Raw genomic sequence first — 27,718 nt, 5'->3', positions numbered from 1 at the left:
AACAAAACACTGACCAGGCAGGCATATGAGATGAGTAGCATGAAAAAAAATGCATGTAAGGTTAGGGACACAAAGGCTGATCTGGAAGTTAGAGACAGGACTAAGGCTGCTGGAATGTAGCAGACATTAGAGCTGCTGATGCTTTCCTAGAAACATGAAAGTCTCAGCTTGACAAGGACCTGGGTAACCTCATGTAAGGCCTTGCTTTAAAGAACAGTTTGGACCAGATGTTTTCTAGATGTCCTTTTCAACCTCCACTTGTGTACAATTCCTTCTATTCTGCAGTAGAAAATGGGTATTGTTAGACTTTCTCAAAAATCACATAAAAGAAGAATTTGGACCAAAGTTAGCTATGCTACACGTCAGAACTGTCCTGAAAGCTTTTGATTGCACTACTTCCCCACTAACAAGAAAGGTAATGGATGATAGAGTGATCATATGATCATGAAAGACACCAGATCATTAATTCCTTGAAACACCTTTGAGTTATTTCATAATCACAAGTCATTAATCCTCTTTTTTGTTGTTGTTGTAGCTGATACTCTATGAATGAGTAGTAGTATCAAGGAGACAAATCAAAGCACTGTAAGAACACATTCATTTCTTTAAAATAATGTTTGGAAATAAATTTCTTCAGTATTCTTGGTGTCTATTGCCATTTTTATAGAATGAGATACCAGTTCTGCGTTCCCATGCAAGAAAAGCCTGTCAGCACAACTAATGGATGTCAGATGAATAAGCTTAGAAGAGCAAACAAGTGCACTGTCAAAACCATATCATCAACCCACATGACTATTCGTGGCAATATTACACACTCCACTGCCTCCAGTCACAGCTCAGGATAATCAGAATCTTTGTTCAGAGTCATCTGATCTAGCAAAAATTGACACAGCATAGCTAATAATCCACCACAATTCAGAAACTACACTGGATTTTAAAAGGCAGCTTTATTTTCCTGCCTTCCATGTGAGGCAGATTAAATAATCAAAAAGACGGGGCTATCAGGTCATGATTTGTATGTTACAGCTGTCCAGTTAGAGTTGACAGACACTCTTTGCATGGCCTGCTGACAGATTAAAAGAGGCAGGGTAAGACTCTGAGAGTCAGAAATGAACACTGAGGGAAAAAAAGAAAAAAAACAAAGGCTGATGGATTAACTCTCTAAAAATTGTAGCATTTCTACTCAAGCCACAGATATAATCTTAAAACAAAAAACTAAAAACAACACCACAACAAAACAAACAGAAGAAATTGGATGAGCATGTTACAGATTTGAAGGAGGAGCCAGAATAAAGTGTACATTTACTGTTCTACCTCAGAAAACTGGACTGATTCTTCTTCAAGGTAGGAAACAAGCAAAGCAGAATGACAGGTGAGATACTGATGCATTCAGACTAATAATGAGGCTATTCTGTTCTTTAGGCATTTCCTTGACTCATGTTTATTTTTAATTCCATGTTGGAAGCTGTATGTCAGTTTCTGAAACCAACTGTTGCAGAACAATGTAATGAACTGAATGTATTGCTTACCTTATTTACAGGTATGCTTTCTTGTTGTTTTTTTTTTTTTTTTTTCCAATGAATTTTACAATATAGAACTCAGGGATGGCAGGGGATTATTTATAATTTTAATGTGAATACAATTTCATTTTACAGGGAAAACTAATGAGGAATTTATCAGTTAAAATGTAGCCTCAAACTAAAACTTTCATTCATATTTTCATGTATATATTTTTTATATTCAATGTTTTAATCACATATTTGTTCCTTCAATATGGTATTCCCTGTTACTAATTAATATTTGATCTTTGAAAGCCAATGCCTCCTTTAATTTCCAAAGGTTTTAAGTAGTAACTGACCAAAATATTTTTCATTCTGAAATATCAAGTAGTAAAAATGGTTTGAGGTGTCTCAAAACCAACGTGAGAAAAGAATTTATCACTGAGTCTCTTTATTCAGAGAAACTCACATCACTTAACATCATTCGATTATTTATCTTAACTTCATGCTTTGCATAAAATTGCATGTTCTTATACAATGGAAGATCACTAGCTATACATGAAAGATAAAAATGATATATTTTTTTCAGTTAAGGCTGACTTGAACATCAGGGAACAGATGATAATAATAAATGATAAATACTAAATAGTGTTAAGTACTCCTGTGACCTCATTTATCTTTATAATAGTTTCTTGACAAATGTTTGCTGAGTGAGTAGAAACGTGTATCTATGAGAAGTACAGCTGGAATCCAAGCAAGTGTAAACATAGATATTTTAAAGAACAAATTTAAAGGTTGCTGAAAAAGTACTGTTAACTTTTTTATGGAAATGCCTTTAAAGCTTGTTACTCTTTTGATAGTACATTAACTTAATTCTTTTTAGGTAGTAAAACTTTAAAAATAAAAATAAAAATGACTCTTCTGATATAAGATAGCTGAAAGTATTACTACTGCATATAGAAAAACATTACAATTTAGTAATTTTAGGAAATTCACAAGATTTCCTTCAATCACATCTTTGCTGATAGCAAAACCTCCTGAAAACGATTTATACTTAATTTAAAGCCATGAGCAGTACTTCACTTTAAGATGCTGGGAGCACTTATTTCACTCCATTATATAAAAGTATTTCAATAATATCTGTGATTTACTCATGCACTGTTAAAATTATTAACTATATTTATGCTATCTACAGTATGGCTTATAAACGTGCTGTATATGCTTTTATTTTGTTATTGACTTCTGTATTGTCAAAAGACAAATATTTTATAATAACTTCAAAGCATTATTGCTTCTTTCATTTGTGGTACAGGTAACTGGCTTCTGGTGCTGAGCATTGTCTTCACAGTACACATGGCTCATGGGTGTCCACAAAAATGCCTGTGCCATATGGCTTCAAAGACTGCAGACTGCAAGAATAGAGGTTTTACTGAAATTCCTGCCCACTTACCACCTGAAACTCAGATACTGCTGTTGCAGAATAACCGCATTTGGAGAATCAACCAAAATGCATTCACTAGAACACCACTGCTGAAAATCTTAGACTTGTCTAATAATTCTCTCTCAAGTTTTGCACCAGGTGCTTTACAAAAATTACGGTACCTACAAGTTCTAAACCTAACTAGAAATTTGATTCATTATATAGAAAACAAGACCTTCAGTTTCCTACCACACCTCAAAGAACTGGACCTGTCATCCAACAGCATTGTACGTTTGCCTGAGACTTTCGGAAACAGCACAGGGAATATTACATTACTGTCAGTGAAGCATAACAAGCTTCAGAAAATGGAAAGAGTTCTGCTGGAGTCACTTCCAAACCTTAAAGTTGTTCTTTTCAAGGATAATCCCTGGCTATGTAATTGCAATGTCTTTGGCTTGAAACTGTGGTTGGAGAGTTTTTTATACAGAGGTAAGGAATTCTCTTCATTACATACGATGCACATGAGAACACAACCTTCCAAATGCAGCTAACTGATCTTCACTACTATAGTGTACCAATTTTCCTCACAGCCTGCATCATGCTATCAAATAAACATACTAAAATACATTCCTATGCATAGCCCAGAATATAGGTGTGCTCATAATTACAGGTGGCCAACTAGAATCATAGAGGATCATTTACATTGAGAAACTATAGTCTGCATACATACATTCTAGAAATACATGTTTGTAGTGAATGTATGTATATACATCCACACCAGTATCTACATATAAAACAAGCATAACTTGAGCACATGTACTTGTCTTAATACTACCCAAATGCATTTGCTAGAAATCAACCTAACATGCAGAAGCTTTTTACCTGATGCATGAAACTAAGCATCAACACAGGTATCAGTACCAATTTAGTGAACTCAGGATTCTAATTTCTCTTTAAATTACAACTTGGTATTTCCTTATAAGAATACTTACCTAAAAATATGTTTCACCTTATAGAAGCCTACTCTTGTCTGATATTACTTTCTAATTTGTTGTAGTACTAAATTGACTATTAATATCGTGACTAATATATGAAATACCACCATCTGAGAAATGTAATATGTAAAGTAGCTTCATATTTTGTTCACGCTTGCTTTTAAATATGTCCTAGAGTTATGCTTTATAAAAAAAGAACATGATCTAATTCTACATATTTAAGAATTTGTTTTGCTTCCAGAGCTCAGAGAAACTTTATAATATTAAAAAAAAAAAGAAAGCAAGCTTTCATCATCCCAAAACGTTTTATTAATATCCATTTTACCTACAGTGAACGCAGGAAAGACTTTAAGCATTAAAGCAAATTTCTTTCTCCTGGGAGGTATGTTCAGACTCTGAAAATTCAAAACTGCTGTGCAATTTATTTTTCTCTAAATGAAGTTTTGATGCTTGAGTGTGATGAACTATCTGCACATGAAGGTGACATGGAACGTGAGAAGATGGTCCATGTTGCCTGTGATGTACTGCCATCTCCAAGCATTCAGAAGTCTGCAGGCTAGTTGGAAAACTATATTGTCAACACAGGGACATAGAAAAAGTTTTTCTGAGGAGGTAAAGCCACTTCCAGAAATAATCTTTTAGAATAGACAAAAGCCTAAACTCCTCTCATCTTAATCTTAATATTTTGGATGATAAGACATTACACTGTCCCAGGGCTTAAAGTTGCATATGCAGGAACTGTTTCCTGAAAGAAATTTCAGCAGGAGTTTTCAGCAGGACAACCTTCTCATCTCTATCTTGGAATAGCATCAATATTTTTGTTGAAGTAGACTCCAGATTTTCATCTGAGTCCATTTTTATTCACTACTTTCTCAAATAAAATCGTTTAAGGATAAAAATTTCTGTGCCTTAACTAAAAGGTGGATTATTTCAGAAAGAGAAGAGGGAGAAAATTCAACTAACTTGATTAAGTTAAACTTTTTAAATATGTAAACATTGGTTTTGGCCTTGTTGACTCCTCAGCACACCATACTCCTAAGGCTGTGATGTATGGCCTAATTAGAACCCTGAAAGCAACTCCCTGTGTGTGTTGCTCTACATGCTTAGGAACAACGGTGTGATTTACCAAGACTGAGGCTTCCTACTTCATTTCCCGTTTATACTAAAAACATACTTTGAGAGGCTGCAGAAGCTGGCTGTGAGCAATTATGAAGTTTACCACTTGAACAAGTAATAGATTGATTAATCTTAACTTCTTTAGAACTCTGAATATTTTCTTACCACAAACCTTGAAAATATTTTCATGTACTCAACTTGCTACACTTTATTTCATTATAACTAATGCATGATGCCAGAAGAATGATTATTTCACAGATTATTTTAATCAAGCGAGATATGTTTACTAATATATTATTTTATTTTTTTCTTTAGAAAACGAAGTAATACTACAAATTTGAATGCAATGAATTTGCTGTTAGCAATATCTTTTATTTTTATCTATGACATTTCTTGCTTACATTTATTTGCTGCTCTTTACTTTTGTATTTGTAACAATTTGTGATGAAAGTTATTACTTGCAAATAATTTCTTCTACGATTGTTCAAGTGCAATATTCTTACCTTTGATCTAACTGGAAAAAGAGAATCATAGAATAGCTCAGGTTGGAAAAGACCTTCAAGATCATCAAGTCTAACCACAACCTAACCATACTACCTTAACTCCAGCAATTCACTGCTAAATCATGTCCCTGAGTACCACATCCAAACAGTTTTTAAACACATTCAGGGATGGTGACCCAACTGCCTCCCTGGGGAGCCTATTCCAGTGCTTAACAACCCTTTTTGTAAAGAAGTTTTTCCTGATAGCCAACCTAAACTCATACTGGCGCAACTTGAGGCCATTTCCCCTCATCCTCTCATCTGTCACCAGTTAGAAGAGACCAACCCCACTCTTACTGCAACCACCTTTCGGGTATTTGAAGAAAGCAATAAGGTCTCCCCTCAGTCTCCTCTTCCCCCAGACTAAACAGCCCCAGTTCAATCTGTCACTCCTTCTAGGTCATATTCTCCAAGCCCTTCACCTTCCTTGTTGCCCTTTTTCTAGATATAGCTAGACATCTTTAAAAGTATAAAGTCAACACTGACTATAAATGTAACTTGGGTATCTGTAAACTCTACATGAAGAGAATTCAGAAACCACAAAATATTAAGACCATAATCTGTTGGGTTTCTTTAATTTTTCTTTTCAGGAGGAATAAGTGATGGCATCATCTGTGCAACACCAGGGATTCGGAAGGGCAAGGACCTCCTCAAAGTTCCTTATGAACTGTTTGGGGCATGCCCACTTACGACAGCTCACACTCATCTGGCCACCACTCATCACCACAGCTTTGAGCACAGGAGTTCTCTGAAGCACTCTCACCACAACGAACATGGGGAAAACAGCAGGCTAAGTTGTGAACCCAAACCAAAGCCGAGGCCTGTTAATTTGCGTCATGCAATTGCCACTGTAGTAATAACTGGAGTTGTCTGTGGAATTGTGTGTCTAATGATGTTGGCAGCTGCTGTTTATGGTTGTGCCTATGCTGCAATTACTGCTAAATACCACAAAGAACATTTGGCCCCTGCAAGACAGCATGGGACTCCTGAGGAAAAAGAGCCATTTGATAGCTCCTTGGCTTGAGTTACTTTTGTCTCTGGTTTCTTGAAAATAAAGAGCCCTCACTCAATTTAAAAGCTTGGAATCTAAATAGGATTGGTTTAATAGTTACGACTGCTTTTATTTTATTTTTCACGTTAAAGAAATTCTCTACGTATATATACATATACACATATATGTTCTTTGAACTATACATTAAGGTATATTTATGTAGCAGAATGCAACTTATTGCATATATCTGTACTCATATTTTGCGTTATATGTTCTGAAGCCAAAATGTAAGGCTGAATGTGTGAGAGAATGAAGTTTTAACACAGTTATTTACAAGTATTCCATTCTTCATTCGTAGCTTTTGATGTGGTATTAGTACAGTATACGAATAATGGTGTGCCTACACTTAGCACTCAACATGAGAGGTTTTTGCAAAGAAAAACACAAATGATGAGAGTTTAAGATCTTAAAATATCTGGTATGTATTCAGAAATATAATTTATAATCAGTTTTAGAACTGGACGGTCTATGCACTGATAACTTACAAAATTGTTGTAACGTTTCCAAATACTATTTCCCACCTCCTAATTTGCCCCCATTATGGAGTTTAGAAAACAGGAAGCATCTTGTTATCTATCACATTTCATCTTCAAAGTACTTGCAAGGAAGAAGGAAGAGAGCTGAGAAACCATAGAAGGAGGAAGTCATGCTACACTGTGTTTCATGCACTGAAATAAGCATACGCTGCATATAAGAAGAGACACTACCTGTTATCCTAGTGGGATACATGCTTGCTAAAGACTTTTCCGAAACTCCTTAATCCAAAATCCACACAATCTCAGGACTACAGATGGAGTCCTGATCACTGTGCTGCCCTTCAGTAGGGAGGATCACCTAGCTGCATGTTGGCATGTTCTCAAAGAGAAAGCATCCAGCTGAATTAATTCAAGGGTCTACCCTTTTTGCAGACCTGTTCTCCTGTCAGAGGATATCAGAGCAAAAACCACAGTAACCAATTTAGAACACAGAGAATATTTTGAATGTGCAGTAGTATTTTTCAAATAATTCATAGAAATGATAGTCTCAAAACAACCAAAGAGATCAGCTACTTCATCTACCCTTTCTGAGACTAGAAGGAGTAACGTCCAGTCTATTTGTGACAGATGTTTGTCTAAGGTGTTTTTAAACCTTTACAATGACACGGATTAACAATCTGCCTAGGAAGTGAATGCAGCAATCGACTTTGCTTATAGTCTGCAGATTTTTTCTTAGTATCTGCCCTAAACCTGCTTTGCTAAAAATATTGCTAGTGTATTTTAGTGGCCAGAAGACTTGAGGACAGCAGCTGTCTCTCCAATAAGAATAAAACGAAGCTGTGCCATAGCATTCAGAGACCTCCGATCTTCTTTCAACAGACAGATTCCCAGACCAAGTCTTATTAGAGCAGCTACAGCCATTCCAATTATAGCCCCAACTGAATAATGAGCTATATGGCAGGAATCATATAACCCTTGCTCTTATCTACTTACTAATAATTGAAACGTAAATTTTAAAGCTCATTCCTGCACCTGCACTTGCTTTCATGTCCAGTAGAAATTAAGCATCTCAGTTTTAATGTAAATCTAGCACACAAATGAAAACAATCAATTACTTTTTCTTTTTTTTTTTTTTTTTTTTTTTTGTGGTTTCTACTACTACGCCCTTTACATTATAGTTAGTCTGTTCTGTACTAAATAAATCAAGCAGTTTCAAAATTTTCTATAAGAACACATCTTCCAAACACTTTTTCTCCTGCATTCTCTGGAACCTTTTCAGTTTTTCTGCATTTCCTTTTTTTTTAATGTGGTGCTTTGGACCAGGTATATTACTACAGCTGAGACATTATCGGCACAGAATCTCTCGGAATATTTATATTCAGGCTCTTTAAACCTGATCTCTTGATGATGTAATTCCAAAGTGAATGTGCTTCTCCTTTTTTTTTTTCTTCAGTTGATATATTTTCTGAAGTTTAATGAACAATCTGTTTTCAGAGCAAAGTCATTCTAGTGTGGAGATCAACATTTATTACTCTTTTTATCAATTTAGCGGGATATTATTTTTCAAAGGAAAACATAACTTTTCATAGAGAAATAACTCAGGGAAGTATTTTACTGCCTATGGGCCAAAAAATTAGTTCAGAGCCAAGCCAAATAACAGTGCTTTCCTATGGTGACCACCTGAAATGAGTACACTTGCATTCAGACGGCAGATCCAAAATGAAAGCTAATAAACCTCTGACCTCCATGGAGATTTCAGCCACAGTGTTTTTAACAGCAATGCAACTCCCATTACAAATAAGTTTACACCTCTGACGTATTCAAACAAAGGAAGGATTCAATATTTCCCTGCCAGAAATAACCAGAACAACATCTTTGACGTTAAAAAATATTCTTATTAACAAAAACCTTTTAGGTTTTTCTTACTGTAAGAAATAAAAAGAAAATTAAAAAAAAAAAAGGAGAAGTGAGAGGAAGAGGCAATGAAGGGCACAGCAACATTTAAAGGAACACTTTTCAAATTTAAAATCCTTTCGGGATTTTTATGCACAAATAAGGCTGTGAATTGATATGGAGTTCTGCCAGAAAGCAAAGTATTTTGTATTTCTGTTTGTTCACTCTGCTATGGGAGTACAGCAAGCCAATCCATGCAGAACCTGATTTATACTTTCAAAATATATGCTCTTTAAGAATAACAATAATAATAATAATAAACCACCCAAGAAATGTCTCATTTAGCTTTGGCAAGACTATACAAATTTACAACTGTCTACATTTATCAAATTCCAATTATTTATGCAAAAAAACAGACAAAAGAGAAAAGTATTGATTTAATTGCTTGAATTAATAAATGTAAAATTATTTATTTTTCAGTAAAAGAAACAAACGAAAAAATAGATACAAAGGTGCAATTTTGTTGCCTATAACAAATTGTCCATAACAACTGTTGACTGTAATGTAGTAGACTGGATCTAGGGATTCCCCACAGAAGCATCCTTAATTTGTAAAGCTTAGCAGTGGACATCTGCTCCCGAAATAAGTTGTCTGCACAGCTTTATGTTTTAGATAAAGGTTGCTGAGAAAGCTTTGTTATTTTTCCAGCAATCTAGTAAGTGGTATTAGGGTAAGCACAGTATTTTTTTTTCTAATCTTCTTTCAACAAAATAAAATTTAAAAAAAAAAAAAAAAACAGGATACATTATTTGCTGCAGTATTTGCAAAGGTAAATATATTGTTTTATTCCTGAATTTTATATAGAGATTAACAATATTACCATGTTTTCTGAAAAGCTGGCCTTCTAAAATGTCAATTTAGAAGAGTTTAGAAATTACGATATGGCAGTATTCCTTACAGAAACTGTCCTTACAAACTATATCAAATGAAATAAAGCTTAAATTGAAACATATTTGTTTGCCATATGTGCCTTTCCATTCAAAACTTGCAAAAAAATAAGTCTTCCCATGTCCTACCAAAATCAGGATCGCTCTTCTTGAATATCAAAGTAGAGTTGAATGACATTACACATAACTTATCTATCATTAACAGCATTAAGAATAAACGACCAACTGTTGCCTACTAATAACCATTTATCTTTGCTGGCCCAAAGACAAAGATGTGCAGGCTTTAGTTAAGCTTACAGAAAACATGCTGAATTTTACAACTTTGATCTTTGAATGTGGTTAAAAAGTGTCACAGTACTAACAATCACAGAAGGTCTCGATACTTCCTGGGCTTATATCATCTGATATGTGACTGTATGCTCCCCAGATGAGACAGGCAGCAACATCAGTCATCTGGATATAGCAGTAAGCCACAACAGGGGAGAAGGAATAGGAACTGGAAATCCATAATAAACAAACCAGTGAAAGGCACAGTTATCTCTGATTACTGAGGGATACCCCATAGTTTTATGGCTATATACAATATAGGTATGAATTTTTGTGCAAGACTACCACCTCACTTCAAGACACAACAAACACACAGTAAAACTGCTAATGTTTTCAAATATTTTTACAGTGGGAAATGAATTAATTGATCCCCAGTACTTAAATTGGAGTTAATGTATTCATATACTACATAACAGCAGAGAATACTCAAAGTGCTTTTGAGTTTCATCTTTGTGCTGTATTGTTTGAATTTTTTAAAAGGACCTGATGTCTTTTCTGCTGTGTCATACTACAATCAAGGATTTATTGTGCCAGAAGAATTATTCAGAATTATTTAGAATCAGATTGCTATTAGATCACAAGATTCATTCTTCTACTTAAGCTCTTCCACTCTGCCAAAATTGTACAGTACTCAAAATCGAATGAATAAACAAACCCCAAAAGCAAAGGAAAAGTGAAGAAGTGGAGAATGCTCTGTGGAATTTACTCTGTATCTATTCTATTATACATGTCGGGAAATTGATCTAATTCATCCACCAGAGAACTGCTAAGGAAAGCCCAAGAATTAAACAGGGTTTACATTCTGAAGCAAATACTAGCAAAGAAATATCTTGAAGAGCCATGTTATTTGATTAATCCAAATACTAATTCTGTGCAGTAAAATGAATTGAGAACAAATAGAAATGAATGCAAATGTGTGAATTCTGAGTATACCATCTAACTTCAAGATTCACTGCTCAGGCAGTGGTGAGAGGCAGAATTGAACTACTTGTTCTGAAGCACTCAGTAGGGCACTTTGCATGTCTTCATGCATTACCTACAGAGTACATTTCCTAAGCAAGTCATGGCTTTTATCCTAAGTCCATCAGCTATTTAATGCTAGACTGTACAAATATACATTCCAATTTTCCTGAAGCTGAAAACACTAGTCTATAGACTAATATTACATTTATGAGTACACAGATAATATTCAAAATGAACAAGAAACTCCAGAAAAAAAATAAAATAGTGGTTTTCCACCAAAGCATGCAAAGCATTTTGAGGGATTTACTAAACACTACTGCTGAATATAATCTTCTGTGGCTTATAATGTGGAGTAAAGATTAAGTAAATCACTGTCTTGCCTGACAAGGAAAACATCTATTTTAGAACGATTCAACAATTTGGTTGGTGTGTCATTCTGATGACATATTCATTTTCCCTTAAGCCTTCATACTAAAAAGCAGTTTTATGGATGGTGCCATAAATTTTAAGGACTGTGTATGACAGTGACATTTGCACGCATGTCTTTAATACAGCAATACCAAAGCAATTCACGTTGCAAAAAGGGAAAAAAAATGCAAGCAGAACTGAGAGGTTCAAAATAGATACAATTCTGTTGTGCTGTTGTAACAATAACTGACTTAACAATTTGTGAGATATTTACAATACCTGCTACTCCTAGCAATATAAGCAGTTCAAGCTAGTTTTAATTAAATTAATGGGAGTCACTTCTTCAAAACATGTGCTGGATCTTGCTCAAAGAGAGATGTGCATACGAACTTCATTCTAATTCATGCCAAAAAAAAAAAAAAAATCCTAAATAGAATTTCAAAGTAGCATTTATACAATTGCTAACACACACAGAAGAAAGAGGATGAAGATCATAAGTTTTGTCATATAAAGGCAGCTAGTCTCCCATACAATACTCACATTTTCCTCCATAAAAATATAAAAAGATCTTGCTTACTTAGAGCCTACATAACTAAGTCTCAGTTACTAAAAAACTGGTATGCTTACTGTTTCTCCTTTCAAACTGTTGTACTGCAGAAGCTGATTCAAACAGAGAGATGAAAAAAAACTGAAGTGTGACCAGCCTAAAACAGACATACTTGTATTTTAAGAGTAATGTGAGAGTTTAGGTCATTCCTTTTTTTTCAAGGCACGGATTGAAATAACTTAAACAGCAGGATTTTCAGGGTCACTTTACTGTGGCATTCAAAATCACATGTCATTTTTAACAAATTAGTGCTGAAAGAAGATACGATAAAAATTTCACTTATTTTATGGATGGGGAAACAAAAAGGAGGGCCTAAATTTTCAAATCATATCATTCAAAATATCTGAAGAATTTTATCATCTCGATTGGGAATATTAAACACAGAATAACAGAATTTCCTGTTTGGAGACAAAAACTTTGAACCTTTATATGGGCTCTAGGAAGAATCCATTCTGAATAGTTAAATACTGGAAAGCAAAATGAGCCTAGTTTTATGTTGGGCAATCTACTTACTGGTGTAAAATGTAATATTATATGTTTGCTTAGTAAGGATTTTTGGTAAAATTATTTAAAAATCAACTATTGACGATCCAGAGATTGAGTATCCACAGAGGAGAAGACCTCCTGCTTCTAATTACAAAGAACTGCTGAAGATATATTTTTACAATTATACTCCGATGTAATTTTAAATGTTAGTGATATATAAGCATTAAGTAACAGGTATGATCTGCCTTTTTAGCAGAAATCAGCAGCGCAATTTTAAAAGCTATTCCTTCCATTCATGTAAGCTGAATCAAATTTCTTCCTAATAAATGTTTTCTGTGATGAATTATTTCTAGCGTCACTAGTCTCAGAGCGTCACTTTGTGGTAGAGACCAAGGGTCACCTATACAATAATTGTATATAACTAGTCTATATCTTTAGAAATTGATTTTAAACAAAATTACGATGATGAAACCATCACTTCTCTTGGTTCAAAAGGAAGTAAAAATAACCATGTACAGATTGCACAAGTTCTATGTTGCATTCACAGAAATGCCCTTACAGTCGTTTGGAAGTAGATGCTCACATCAAGAATGTGAACTAAGTTTGGTCATCGTGCAATATGAAAGAATACAAAACTCTTCTGCTGAATGCTATCAACATTTCACATAGACATACTACCTTTCAAATGAACGTCAGAAGATATAATTCAGTGAATTTGCTCCATTTATAATAACTAGATTGAGAAATCCCATATAGACTGCTGTCACTTTGGCCACTAAAAGCAACACTGCCTTTATATAGCTTCTAATATTACATTCCAACACAGGAGATTTTTAAAGTTCAGCTAGAGAAGATTTATTACAACCTTGTGTAGGCCCTGCTTTTGACATGAAAGGTTGGACCAGGTGATCTCTGAGGTCTATTTCAGCCTGGTCTTTTCTAGGGTAATTCTACAACTTTTGGATCGTACTTGGAAGAACAAAACAAAATTTTACCATCTGTTGTTCTCCTTAGCTTTGTAATATGGGCAGTATGAAGAAATTGATCATTATAATGTAAACTAAATATAGGAGGCTTGATAACAGAGAATGCTAAGACAAAGAAATTTGAGCATAAACATATTTTAAATGCAAAAAAACCTGCTTTCCTTGTCTCTTCTGCAATTAAACTGAACTCTGTGGAAAGAGTAGTAAGCATGCTGTTACCTCAAATACATTAAAGACTTATCTGCTTTCACACTTGCCAGAAACTTGCACTCAGGAAAAAAAAAAAAATAACATCAGCTGAAAGAGACAGGAGGGATTTTAGAAAACAAATCACTTCAAGTTTCCTGTAGTAACAGTCTGGAGACTCACTGACACTAGGAATTAGTGCCTATATTACAGGATTGAGTCAGCCTACTTCCAATGAGCCTTATCAATTTGCATATTAAGTGTGTTATAATTGATCATTACCTACAAGTATAGAATCAAACAAAAACAGTTAAGAAAACAGGATTGCAAAATGTGCAGTAAGGGTTAGTTTTCTTCTTTTTTCCTCCATTCTTGTGGGCAGCTCTAACTCACGTTTCCATTTTATAGCAATGCTCTAGTTTCTCTTTGCCTGTCTTAAACTCTTGTAGTTATCTGCAATAAACAATATTCTGGCACAGCTTTACTTTCAGTCAAATCCCTCTTGGGACCACAGTGATTTTACATTAAATGTGCATATCAGGCTTCTGCTTTCTGTAATCCACTTAGACCAAATGGGAATGAGGATTATTTAGTTCACACAAATTAAAATGAGATATTTTGGCCAAATCTGAACCTGTATGTAAGCATTTGAAAATATATCCTACTTCAATCTCTCAAGTCTGGCAAACAAAACCATCAAACTTTGACCGTTTACCTCTGCTACAGCTTGTGTCCTAGACACATTTGCTTGAAAGGACCAATGTTGACCCTATAATCAAATCTAAAATTTGGGCCAGACATTGGGTACTTTGTTGAAAGTTGTTGATGGAAAAAAATGCAAATGTCAAAGTACACTTATGATCTTCATCTGAAAGAGGACAAAAATAATGCATGTACTTATTTGTCTCGTGCTGGCTGTGGCTGACTGATACTTTCATGCAAAATGGTTTGTATAGATCTCAAAAGGACCTTCACTCCTAATGAAAAACATATAAGGGAGAAGTAAAAAAATACCTATATGAGAAGAGTAGGATCTTGTTTCATGTGGTAGCTACCTAATTTTCTCTAAAATGGCTTGATTTCTGGAAAAAGCCACAAAGTTTCTTTAATTTAATTCCCACTTCAGGTTCAGTAACAATAGATATGTTGAGAAAACTGAGCAGAAAAAGCATCTGAAAATAAGTGAGCAATGTCCAACCATTAAAAATTAATTCATTTTTCAATCTGTATGTTTTACGTCTAGTCTACAGTTGCCAAACTTTACTTTTTAGCCTTTAGGATTATAATTTTAGCATTATATTCTAATTGGCTATTATATATAATCTATCTATCTAATATAATTCTTATGATTATAACTTAATAGATTATAATCTTGGCTGTTAAATGGTAGAGTTTTGTTTCCAGTTAATATTTTATGGTCAAATCACACCTTGCATAACCTAAGCAAACTGATTGCTTCACAGTATTTATTACAGAATAGGATTTTCAAACCTGAAGATTATGTGGAATCCTTACACACCAGACAGTGATTACTTACATCTCCTTTTGCTTAATGTAAGATATTCTGTTTTATAGTAGAATATATGTATTCTATGATTCTATTTTATGATTATGTGGAATTGCATCCACAAAAAAATGCTTCACTGATAATTATTGTTATTTCTATTAAACTCCATTGCTCACAGAGATCTTGGATAGTCAATTAATAAAAGATCAAGTCCTTAGGCAGAGGAATCATTAAGTGTTCTCTACTTTAAGGGATTCAATTATTTCTCATACAACTGTAGCTTTCCCTCCTCTCTTCTCAAAATATTATATTCCTACATAATATAATTGCCAAACTAAAATAAAAAGTGAGGAACTTATACACTGCTTTTAAAAAATGAACAAAACAAATAAACTATAAGAATTTTACCTGCAACGACTGGAGATTTTCTGTCATCCAAAAGCTGAATGGCAGTACTGGCTGTCACTACATTGCTTTTATTTGCTGTTTCTACAAGGTATAATAAGAAAACAAACAAACAAACAAACATATCTCAGAATAAGGAAATTCACCTTTTGTTTTTTTTTTTTTTGTTGTTGTTGCTGTTTTTGTTTTTTTTTCCTGTAGCTCAAAATAATCTAGTGAATGCAGTGCTCAGGAAATATGCTAAAAGACAGCAAATATCATGGTGTACATGAACAGAACATACAAGCACTGATGTTTCAAAATTCCTGAGTAGCCCAACAAGATTAAATCACAGACATTAGTAATCAATTCTCGCCTTTTCTGATAAGAATAGCAACAAAGATGACAAGCGGTTGGGCTTTTCAGAGATGTTGTAGTTGTAATTTTGGACTTTTCTTGCTTAAAATGAAGCTGTAAATTCAATTTAGGCAAATATTCAACAACAGTTACATAGTATCTTGGGTTTTCACTTGGAGCCCTGTAAAAGATGTATCAGGTCAAAGGACCAGTAAACTAGCTGCAGATTTCAATGCATATTTTAGTATTTTAATATTAGCATTTCAGCTTAACTACACAGCCTTCGTGTGCTGAAAAATTTGCTATCCTTTTGTTAACATATATGGTTCAGAACATAGATAATGACAAAATTATAGACCTGTACTAAATGGGATTGAATAGACAAAGCTCCCGGGTATTTGCTCAGCAGCTCTTCTGTACCAGAGTGGAAAATGATCAGCATTAAAAATGTTTTCCTTGTCTTCAGCTGTCAGGAAATCTCTTGAGAAAGAAGAGAGAAAGAAAATACTTGTTTGTTGTATGTCACACAGTAATGTCTAGATTTGAAAGACAAGAGAAAAAGAAGACAAAGCTCAATGTTTCAGGGAATAAAATGACTTTGGACAGTTATTCTAATATCATTAGTACAAGAGAGGGTTAACTTAAGGCCCTGCTACTCATTCATAACAGATTTGCAATTGGAAAACCTCACAAACAAAGTAGTACTAAATACACCTCTACTGATATAAAATAAAGTTGCTCATTTGGAATCATTTAACAGCAGAACACAAGAATGAATAATGAAGAAGTCACTAAAGGTTTGATAGTTTGCTGCCATTGGTATCTATTTTTAAGAAAAAAAAAAAAAAAAAGAAAAAAAACCCTAACAAACTAATTAACAGCCTACTTTCCAAATTATAGGTAAAGAGAGTAGTGGAAAACTGCAAACTTAATTCATCAATGATTTCATGGAATGTTGACAGAGGAAAATTTCTCTGAGAATAAATAGAAGTATGGTCTCCATGCTATTGTTCTGGTTTGTTGTCCGACAGTAAGAAATTGCAGTGCTATTGATCTCATCTCCTGGACTACTTACACTACAATAGTTTGTGGTCAGATAGGCATCACACAATTTTATATTCAATGAACTTAATTTATCATAAAGTGCAGGGTTTTTTTCACATGTATAATGCCTATATTTGCCTGACATAACTAAAGTGCTGACTAAAAAAGTCATTAATTATCAGACCTTATTTTATGGCTCTCCATCTTAAGAAACCTGTACCTGCACTGCATCACATCTTCAAAAATGCAAAAAAAAAAAAAAAAAAAAGAGAAAAAAAAAAGAAAAAAAAAAGGAATCTTTTGAATGATGAGATCTGCTGATGATCCTTTCACCGAGTCCACTTCTGTTAGCTTTGTTTCGACTTTAAAAAAGAATCCACAGCAATAAGATACAAACTCTAAAAAGTATATGATATTTTTTCAAAGGAGATGTTAAATATATATATATATTTTCTACAGATGTAGCATATTCTGAACTCCCTTTTGAATAGAAAAGGTATAAAGCTAACTTGAAAAATGATGGAAAATGAAATCTATGGCTGTAGCTATGCAACAGCTCATCATTCCAGATGTTCCAACTGAGGAAATAATTCTATTCAATCTTTCTAATTTGTCCTATGTATTTCGGTGCACAAATGCAAAAGCCTGGAAGTGACAGTAGGCATGCTTTCTGAAAATAAGTGGTTTTTCTCATTTTCACACATAGTTGCCAAGCATAGGTTTGTTACTTACTGATTAGTAAGCTGTTCTGGACCCACAAACAGGTTGATACGAGATAGTCCAGTCCGTGTTCCAAGGAAGGCAACTTCTACTCCCTTGTCAGAATTTCTGAAATAGAGCAGAACACAAACAAAAATGTTTCCAGACAGTAAACAGATAAAGCTATATTACTGGTCTCTGAAAATACAAATGTACACACCTTTGAGTAAGATAATTTTAACTACAGTTGCTTTTTTATTTTTTAGTTAAAGTTTAGGTTGTGGCAAACATACAATGTAGAAATGTTATTTAGATGGTACACCTACACTTCAAGCCATAGCTGTGACTGCTGTTCCAGCATCAAAAACTTAGCTAGATTTAAACAGCTAGCTCAGAATCAAATGTAGCTGCCATTACGACTGCTATCTGCTGCTAGACCTTAGGAAAGAATGTGGTAGGTAGTTCAGGCCAAATGCTCTTTCTGCACTGCTATCAGGACCAAAGAAGCTGTTTTAAAAAACTAGCTCTTGTATGACTAGAAGAGCCTCACATGCTTTGTTCCAAAATGTCCTATCTTGTTAGTGTAAATGAGAATATGAAAGGGGATCAAGTCTCCGACTAGTATGTCTCTGAGGTTGTCGTCCTTGTTTTTACTGGACCTGTTGTTAATTCATTGTGTAGGAGGATTCCTAAAAGCCTTATACTTCTTATATACATTAACTGATGCCTACAGCATACTAGCATGCAATATTTTTCTATCTTTATCTTCAAAGAGGACACTGGGTAATCAGCCTGCTGAATTAGGTCTCACTGAATTTGATTTTACTCATTCAGTATGTGTTTCCAACAATATCTTTTTCTTGCAGCTTTTAGACATGATGCAAATTTAACAAAAGCTAATCAGGATAACTCCCAGAATTGCCTTTTATCAGCAGTTTCTGATGCAAACTGCTAATCTGCTTTCCCTAACATATATATCTTGTTGCTTAACACTTGGCTCTGGAAATAAGTAAAATAAAATAAAATAAAATAAAATAAAATAAAATAAAATAAAATAAATTCTGTATATAATTGTATATAATTTGTTCTGACACAAATTACCAGTTCAATAAACAGTTTTGATAAATTATGCATTAAATTCAATTATTCTAAACAATTGTTAGAAATAGTCTCAACTGTATGCTGTGCTTCATATACGTTCTCATCAGATATATTGTAAAATTTGAGTAACCTTATGCTACTGAGCATCATGATGTACAGTGCAACATAAACGATACTGAATTCAAAATTGGTGGTATTTAAGATACATTGGTTAATATGTTCTTTTAATTCTTTTTAATGTAGTTGAAAAATTAAAATTCCCGAGTAAATAAACTGAATGGAATGAAAAATCTGATTCAAATAAATCTTGGTAACTTGACAAAACATCAGGATTTGCAAAGCATTTTACCAATTTTTACGCATTGCTATTACATGTCAATCATGATAATAATGACATTCAAAGCTTACTTACTCTGATTTATTTAGTGCTAAACTGGTCCAATAAGCTTCAATTGGTGCACTCACCACTGCATCAAACAGAACTTCCTGGATCAATTCTTTATCACCTATAATGTTGTATTAAAATCAGTAAACACACATGCAGATAATTTTTGTTGCTGTTAGACAACTAAACAATGTTTTTTTTAGACTCTACTGTATTTTGTTCAAGCTTTTTGCAGTATAAAGCATTTACTATGTAATATTATATGATATGTAACTGCACTGTAGTTTTTTCTTATGTTATTTCAATGCATGAACAATTACTAATAACTATAAAGGAAACAAAAAACGCATTTTCCACTCCATGTAACACATTCCTGTATATATCTCACGCTTGCATTGTCATATAAAATGAGGTTAAAACTATTCTGTCCACTAAGTCACAAAAGCTTTAAGTTCATGAAAAGATCTCGGAGAAAATATGCTCTTATCTACGTGATTTTTTTTGTTTTGCAGTCCAGAAATGCTAACTTCATACATATTGTCCCTAAGGCACTCTGGAAATATCTGGTACATTTTTTAGAGGAGTGATCTAAGGATTGATTCAGACTAACTCTGTTTAACTTACGAAACCAGATGATAATATTGCATGGTATAGCTATACCATCTGAGCAGAAATTTGAATATTTGGCTCAGGCACACTGTTTACCATAAAACCCAGAATTCTGTATCATCTGTATTTTTACAGATCCTCTGGAAAACGCTCAAAAGCAAATGAAATTTGAAAGTGATATCAGCCATGCAATCCAATCACAAGTTATCAAACTACGTAGCTTTGTGTTTTGTATAGGAAGTACAGTATAACAGTTTTTAGCTGGGATAAAGTCTACTACATGTATACTTAACAAAATACTTGCATTGGAGCAATGGCTCTTTTCCTGTGAGGTAGCGTTTAATTGCTTCTAACTGAGTCATTTGACGGTGTTCAGGATGCAAGTCAGTGTTGCAATAGGACCTGAGAACATATTGTCGAAACAGTAAAATGTTAATATGCATAAGCATGATCTCTCTTTGAACATAAAGAATTGGTTTCAGAAAGCACAAACAATATGAAGCCAAGAAGGGTAACAGACACCAATTTCATGCTTTGTTTAAGGCTTACCATTCATCTGCTAAAGATACATCAGGGTGTTCTAAATCATGTAAACCTGTAACAGGAATAATAATGGTTTATTTAGGGAGCAGTCTGGGTAACAGATGGTTATTAACATACACTCCATAACATAAACCCTTCCTTCTTGGAAAGTGCATTATTACCACAATATAATAAATCACAGTAAACTATTCAAATACATTTTAGAGTCTAACAGACTGGCAAAACCCAACTAAATCAGATCTAAAAATGAAAAGGAAGGAATAAATGTTTTTGCATTGACATGTTTAACACGTACAAACTGTTCATGCGATGTACTTGAAGTTGAGAAGAAAACCTGAACAGAGTAATGCACAATGGTAAAAAAAACAAACAAAAAACCACCAAAAAATCAAAGACAACAAACAAACAAACAAAAAAATAAACACAAAAAAACCTCCTATTCATATTTCCTTGTTCTTTGTCTAGTGAAGTTCTTCACGCTAAAATGTATACTTCTCATTTTATGGGAGTTTTTCTCTTTCTCTTTTAAATAATATTTCTTTAAAAGGAACAAATCCCAAAGCCTAAGCACACTCACTATGAGCACAAATAGCAGTTCACAGGTTTGTTCAGAAAAGGTTTATTGTTCTAACTGGCCACGCAGATGCTTGTAAATAAGAACTATATCATTAGTTATATAGCACAATAAAAATGTACTTTGGCAATTTTCAAAACTCTTAAAGCATGTATCAATAGACAATAAGCAAATATAGTTCAGAAGGCAGGCTCTGGGTTTAACCCCCAGAGCGCATACTACATAAGGACAGAGCCATGGTGAATAAGGGCAAAGAGGGAATTCAAAACAAGAACACCAACTGTATTACTCAGAGAGGACAGAGATGTGCCAGTGATAGAGAAACAGTCAGAAAGACTAGAAAGAATGACAGAAAAGGAATGGTTGGATATGGCTCTGTTAGGGGGTGATGCATCTGAAAGGAAGTATCATAATGGCTGGCTGAGATGGATAATTGCGAGAGGTAGGTTGGGAACAGTTTGGAGAGTAAGTTCCAAGTTTCCTGCTGTGCTCTCTTCTTATCCAGATTTATTTATTTTTTTTTATTTACATATATTTTTTTGTGATTCATAAACTTTCAAACATTTCTTTTTATATATCTTCTTGGAACATGAACTTTTTTTTACCGAAACAAAGCTGAGCAACAAAGACCTGAAAAACTATATTAAAATCACCAATGAATTAAGAAGCAGAATTGGAAATAAAGATTTTGGAATAAAATCAGAAAAATTTCCTCTCCTGTAAGACTCATTTTGTCAGGAACTGCTAGAACCTCACCACCTAACAGTATAAAGCTCCTCCACTGGATACGTACACCATGTACAGAATGCTCAAGGAAAATTTATCGCTTTCTGCACTCCATGAAAGAAGGTTGTAATGAGGTGGGGGTCGATCTCTTCTCAGTACCAATGATAGAAGGAGAGGTGATGGCCTCAATTTGCGCGCCAAGGGAAGTTTGGGTTGGATGTTAGGAATAATTTCTTCTCTGAAAAAGAATGGTGAGGTATTGGAACACACTGCCCAGGGAGGCGATGGAGTCATCATCCCTAGAGGTGTTCAACAAGTTTGTGAAACACTGAGAGAAGGAGGGGAGATGATGCTCATCTAAAGAAAATTCAAGGCCTCACTATGCGTAATGTAAATGAAGAAAAAAATCCCATGAAGTAGAAGATCTTAAAAAATAAAATCTAATTCCCTCGTGGAATCTGCAGAGAAACATACAAGCTTTAGGTCTATCAGGTCAACAATTCAACTACTGTGTAAGGAACACGAGAAGGTAGAGAGTATCTTACCTTCTTCCACAGTTACATTCCCTCTGAAGAAATATTTTCCATGTCCTCTAGAGAGAGCCACACCTAAACTGTGCAGAGAAATAGAGCAGACTTCGAAATCTGTGACACAAAAACAGACATTCAGAGATATTTTCAATTCTAACATTTCTAGCTTGTGTATGCTTATTAACTTTAAAAAACTGTTTCCAAAGCCTCACTGACCACATTGTTTAACTAGCTGCTTCTGTAGGATCTGATGGATCTGTTCTGATGAGCCTACAACAACTGCCTTTATTAAGTGTGTTTAGAGGTGCAGTACATCAGTATTATCTTGCAAACTAATAAACGTGCCCCTCTAAGCTTACCCAGCACGACACATCTTCAGCTGAGCCTTGAACATACCTATGGCCTTACATTGAAGGAAACAAGACTAGGATGTTTAGAAACATGTAAGCGTTGGAATCAGTGGAGCTACTAAGAAAATAATTTCATATGTAGCAACAGCAGCACAATTCTTCTTGGATTATTCTGCTATTCATATCTTTTTCCTAGTTTAATATTCTTGCAATAACTTTAGCCTCATAAACTTTTACAGTTAAGTGCTTTGTTTTGTGTTGCTTTTCATCTACCATTAACAGAATTCAAATTTAATGAACCAGATGGAGGATACATGGCTCTTCATATGGAATACATACACAGATAACTGCCTTAAATGAATGAATGCCAGAAAGTATCCCAGGTTAGGATCCTGTCTGTAATCATTACAACTGAAAAGCATGGGTTCATCCTTTAAGGATATGTAGAGCCAACAAATCCAAGTGCACACATGATGCAATCAAAAGCTCAATCTGGAAATAGGCAGAAAGTAAACATCTTTGACATTTCAGTATATATTTTAATAAATGTTGCCCCTGCTGTCTTCCTGAAGCTATGTTCTCATCCCATCATAACTACATACAGATCATTTTGAAAAAGGAGAGTTTTACTACTATTATTTCTGTCCTAAGGATTAGAAGCCACACTGCACGCATATATGTAGTCACACATCTGTTTACTAAATAGAGTAAGAATGGCATTCCACAAAAATTACACTGAGTTTAACAACACATGTGTGGATTTTAAGAAGAATAAAAACATGCATCAGAGATGAGAGATGTGCCTATATTTTCTCTATGTAAAAACGTATCTTGAGTTCTGTGATGAGGTTCCATTGAAGAAAATTTCAGTTGAGTATTACAACTATGTCTCCTGCTTTAAGCATAAAGTTCAGTCAACATTATTTTATCAAAGGATTATTTCTAACTCAAATATGAGCATTTATTAAGTGACTTCTTGCCTTTTCTTGTTTTTGCTAAGAAGCATGGCAAAATAACATGGCTGCCTTGCTCAGTTTTATTTACACAAATACACTCTAGGTAGTTCAGAGAAACAAAATATCCAAACCTCAAAATAGAAATGAAATACTACCTCATTTTACACTACATTTTGTTGTTGAAAAAATCAAAATAAAGCTCAATATGTAATTACTTAAATGGATTACAGTATTTATAGTTCTCTACGTACTTGCGAAAGCCTTTCGTTCAAAGTAAACCTCAACTGAATATTTTTTTAATGAAACGTAAGCCATGACAAACACTGAAGGTTTGCCTGTGTGAGCTTGCACAAACTTTCCATCCCTGGAAAAGCTGAAAGGAATGCTAGTTAGCTCCTTTCCCTTGCTATTTCCAGCATTGTCCAGGGATATTTTATTGTCAGCTTTTGCTGATGAGCTTTTAATGAGTTCACAAGCTCTGTACAAATGCAAGTCCAGTGAGTCTGATGAAATGGCCATTTATTATGGTCGGCTCTACCTGAATGGAGTACCCTTGATGTCTGTATAATAGTAGTCATTTGTCATCACCAATACCCGTTTCTAGATTCAGAACAAGAAAGTCAGAAAGGAAGGGGGAAAACAGTTAGTTTGCCATAAGAAAAGTATAAAAAATTCAAGCAGTTAGTCAGTGATAAAAAATTACAAGCAATGTATACATTCAGGAGTGATAAAATATACCATGGTGAATAGTGTTTATAGTAATCTATCTTAAAAATTGCAAAAATTAAAAAGAAAAACAAAAACAAAAGCAAACTGCTTGCTTTATAACTAGTTGGAAGAATATTTCAAACATTACCCCTTTGTCCACCGTCTTCTTCACTTCCATGGAGAATTTTCCTGTTTTGCGATTCACCATTGCATTTCGAAGCTAAAGTGAAGGAAATGTGTATCAAATGCTCTATTTACAAATTCCGCAATTCTTTGAGCTCTTTGCTACATTCATTTGACCTAAGCATTCATTTATAATAGTTCTGCTAGTCATGAAACAAACCCCTTCCAGATTTAATGGTAGTATAGGCCAAGGCTCCTGCCACAGAACTTCAGGCAAACTGTGGAGGTGTGAAAGCAGTTCTCAGCATCCTTAATGGTAAAATAGCTCTTCTGTAGTAATCTGGATTTTACACAGGATAAACAGTTTAACTGAAAATTATTATGCCGTTGCTATAGAGGAGGTTAAGCACTAGACTTGATGCCTGGAGTTAGACCAAGGCTCGTTTTAAAATACTTCATAGTCATATATAAAATACCAAAAGAAAAAGAGAAAAGCCCATTTATGACCTCATTATTCACTCTGCTGCTTCTGGTCTCTACATTTGGTTGCACCCCAAACCAGCATAAGAAACTACATCCCAACTGCACCAAAAATTGCAAGTAGTAGAAGCATGACAGCCCATTTGATCAGTAACCTGTTGCAATGGGAACACACAGCTCCAGGCTCTATGATCTACTCACAATTATTTTTCAAAGAGAGGAAACTCAAAGTTGCTATGAAAAAAATATGTATACTCAAAGTGTTCATACAGAATGATTTACCTTCTATTCTGCTGGTTAAATCTGTTCCTATTTGGACTGCCACAAATGTCCAGTCACTTGTGATTCCAAGGTGTCTTCCTGTGCCTGTGTACCCTTCAGTAACTTTATGCCAGCTTCTGCATGAGTTCCAGGTTTTGTGCTGCAAATCCCTTACACATCACATGCATTTCTTAGCACATCTATTTGTTCCCCAGAAAAGGAGAAACTTCCTCCCAGAGGACGTCAGTTGGTACAATCTCTCTTTTAGTGGAACAGGACATGGCTGTTCATCAGGACAATGCACCAAAATCATGAGGTGCACCTAGCAAGGTGCACAGGCTGCACTGCCATTTTTTTTTAGCCCACCTGAGAATGGGGATGTTGGGCTGAAATTAAACTACGACCTGGTTTCTGAGAAATTCTCAGCATTTGTATTCTGAATTTGTCCACCTTCCTGTTCTGGATTTTAGGGAAGAAATTAAAAACTTACTACTTAGCAGTTATACCATAGAAACATGAAAGTATTTTATGCTCTCAAATTTACAGATGGAAGAAGCAGAAAGTTTAGGTGCTTTTTAAGGGATATCTTCAATTACAAAGTGACATTGCCATACTTGTGGGACACTTCTTGTGGCAAGAAACATCTATAAATTAAATCTCCCACAACAACAATTTTCATTACAATGGGAACTCTTCAATACTGCTAGTAAATTCCCACCGCCTTGTTAGAGGTATTGAAACTGCAGAATAACATCAACAAAACAAGCTTTTTTATCTCTCTTCTATTGCTTATCTGACTGAACACAATTATGGACGTAGAGTTCTTGCAAAATAAATATTTCTTGTTTTCCTGTACTTCGTGCCATTCATTGCCAGATTGGGCAATTCAGACAGATTTTAATCAAAATTTGTGAAGATAGTCATGTCAGTGCACTCTGCAGACTTTTTGAGATAGTACAGAGTGAAAAGAGAACGCCCAAAATTGCCAGTGAAATATCTGGTTTTATTTTCATGATGAAGTTGTGTATGGCTGACCTATCTAAAACTGCAAACTTTGCCGCTTTTTAATTCTGGAGTATCTACATTTGAATTAACAGGCTTACTCTTCTGACAGTGAGTGTAAAAGGATAATTTTAGCTGGGGGCATGTATAAAATAAAGCATATATTTTACTGCAGTTTTTTTAACAATACATAATAGGCAATTCTGGAAATATTTTCCCATTTTAACTTTTGTGGTTTTGTACTTGGAGAGCTGGTCTTAATTAACCATCTACTTTCTAACATTTACAGAACAGTTCCATTTATCTTTAACATGGTTTTCATTTTTTCCTACTGGTCCCTGCAGTTGTCTGAGATCCATTCCTCTCACAAGCCTCAGGCAAGTCACAGATTTATGAAAAGGGCCTCCAACTCTCAGTAGTGTTTAAGATCAAATCTGCATGTGGAACTTAGAGTTTGACTTTCCTTTGTCTTTTTGCTTGTGATTACATTTCTTGGCTTTGTAATCCGGTTTCCCAGCTCTTCTGCAGTCCCATCTTCCTTCTCAAGTGCATAAAATAAGTAATTGCTCAATAGGCTTTGAGCCCCAAAGAGTCATTCATAGTGTTTTATTAAAAACAAGCAAACAAAACAAAACAACAACAAAACAACAACAACAAAAAAAAAAACAAACAAAAATAGCCTCCAGAACAACAAAAATAAATCTTCATTCAGCTAGAAATCACAGTATATTATAAAATGAAGTAAAAGCAAGATGGCAGATACTTCAAGCTGAAAAATTAACAGATGAATATATACCTGCACCAACTCTATTTCATAGCAAAAAAATTTCTAAACGTACTTCTGCCACTTTTTCCTTATTGAATTTCTGGAGAAAACCTATTCATTCACCTCTTTATAGATAAGTATTACTACTCTTTCAACTAAATGTCTTCCAATCAATTGCTAACAATCAAGTTTCACTGCTATAGTGTGAGATCATTCTATATACTTGGAAAATTATGCAACCACTGAATTAATGTAGTAAAAAGTAAGCAACCTAATCAGCCTCCACATAAGTTTTTAATGGGAGACAAATATACCAATAGTTTTCTATGTTGCTAAAGGCAGCTCTATGAATACATGAATTCTTTCCCTCTATGGTGGAACAAACAACGCTTTACTACTAAAGCTTGGAAAAAAAACAGAACAAAGTCTTTCTCTAGATCTAATGTCATTAAAGACTCTGTCTGTAGCTCTGATATTCTTTTATTTCATTCCTCTTTCTCATTTATTCTGCTATTAGTGTTTCAGACAGTAAGCCTCTCCAATGACCTTAGAAAGGTGGTATAAATGACTGACTTGTATATTATTTCATAAACACAAAACACGTGTAATAATACCAGGCTTGCTTTTAAAAATAACTGTAAAAATATGACTTGCGGTTTTTTTCCTGTTTAGATAATTACATCAAGTGTCCACTTGTGTGTGGCATTGCTA

The 27,718-nt window shown here is 34.4% G+C and overlaps 2 protein-coding genes across 11 annotated transcripts in view; one reads left to right on the top strand and one right to left on the bottom strand.

Annotated features, from left to right (window-relative positions):
• The window catches only part of CACNA2D3 (calcium voltage-gated channel auxiliary subunit alpha2delta 3), a 396,960-nt gene that overhangs the window by 63,343 nt on the left and 305,899 nt on the right, over positions 1-27,718 (bottom strand). For all 10 annotated transcript variants that reach the window (XR_014886317.1, XR_014886318.1, XR_014886319.1 and 7 more), the window contains 9 exons: positions 24,524-24,595; positions 24,206-24,267; positions 22,377-22,444; positions 20,538-20,583; positions 20,293-20,390; positions 19,407-19,500; positions 17,927-18,022; positions 16,509-16,630; positions 15,818-15,898 (listed from right to left, as the gene is read on the bottom strand). Coding sequence is in view for 7 of the 10 variants with exons in the window: in XM_085235720.1 (XP_085091846.1) it covers positions 15,818-15,898; positions 16,509-16,630; positions 17,927-18,022; positions 19,407-19,500; positions 20,293-20,390; positions 20,538-20,583; positions 22,377-22,444; positions 24,206-24,267; positions 24,524-24,595 (739 nt within the window). In the remaining 3 variants the exon portion in view is untranslated. The remainder of the gene's footprint in view (positions 1-15,817; positions 15,899-16,508; positions 16,631-17,926; positions 18,023-19,406; positions 19,501-20,292; positions 20,391-20,537; positions 20,584-22,376; positions 22,445-24,205; positions 24,268-24,523; positions 24,596-27,718) is intronic.
• On the top strand, positions 2,853-6,596 carry LRTM1 (leucine rich repeat transmembrane protein 1). Its single transcript, XM_010718480.4, has 2 exons — positions 2,853-3,408; positions 6,163-6,596. Exons 1-2 carry the CDS (start codon positions 2,853-2,855, stop codon positions 6,594-6,596), a joined length of 990 nt encoding a protein of 329 aa, XP_010716782.2.

This window comes from Meleagris gallopavo, chromosome 14 (genome assembly GCF_905368555.1).
Source record: "Meleagris gallopavo chromosome 14, MGAL_WU_HG_1.1, whole genome shotgun sequence".
Lineage (NCBI taxonomy): Eukaryota > Metazoa > Chordata > Aves > Galliformes > Phasianidae > Meleagris > Meleagris gallopavo.
The sequence above is the reverse complement of the archived record's forward strand: the minus strand, read 5'-3'. Positions and strand labels throughout refer to the sequence as shown.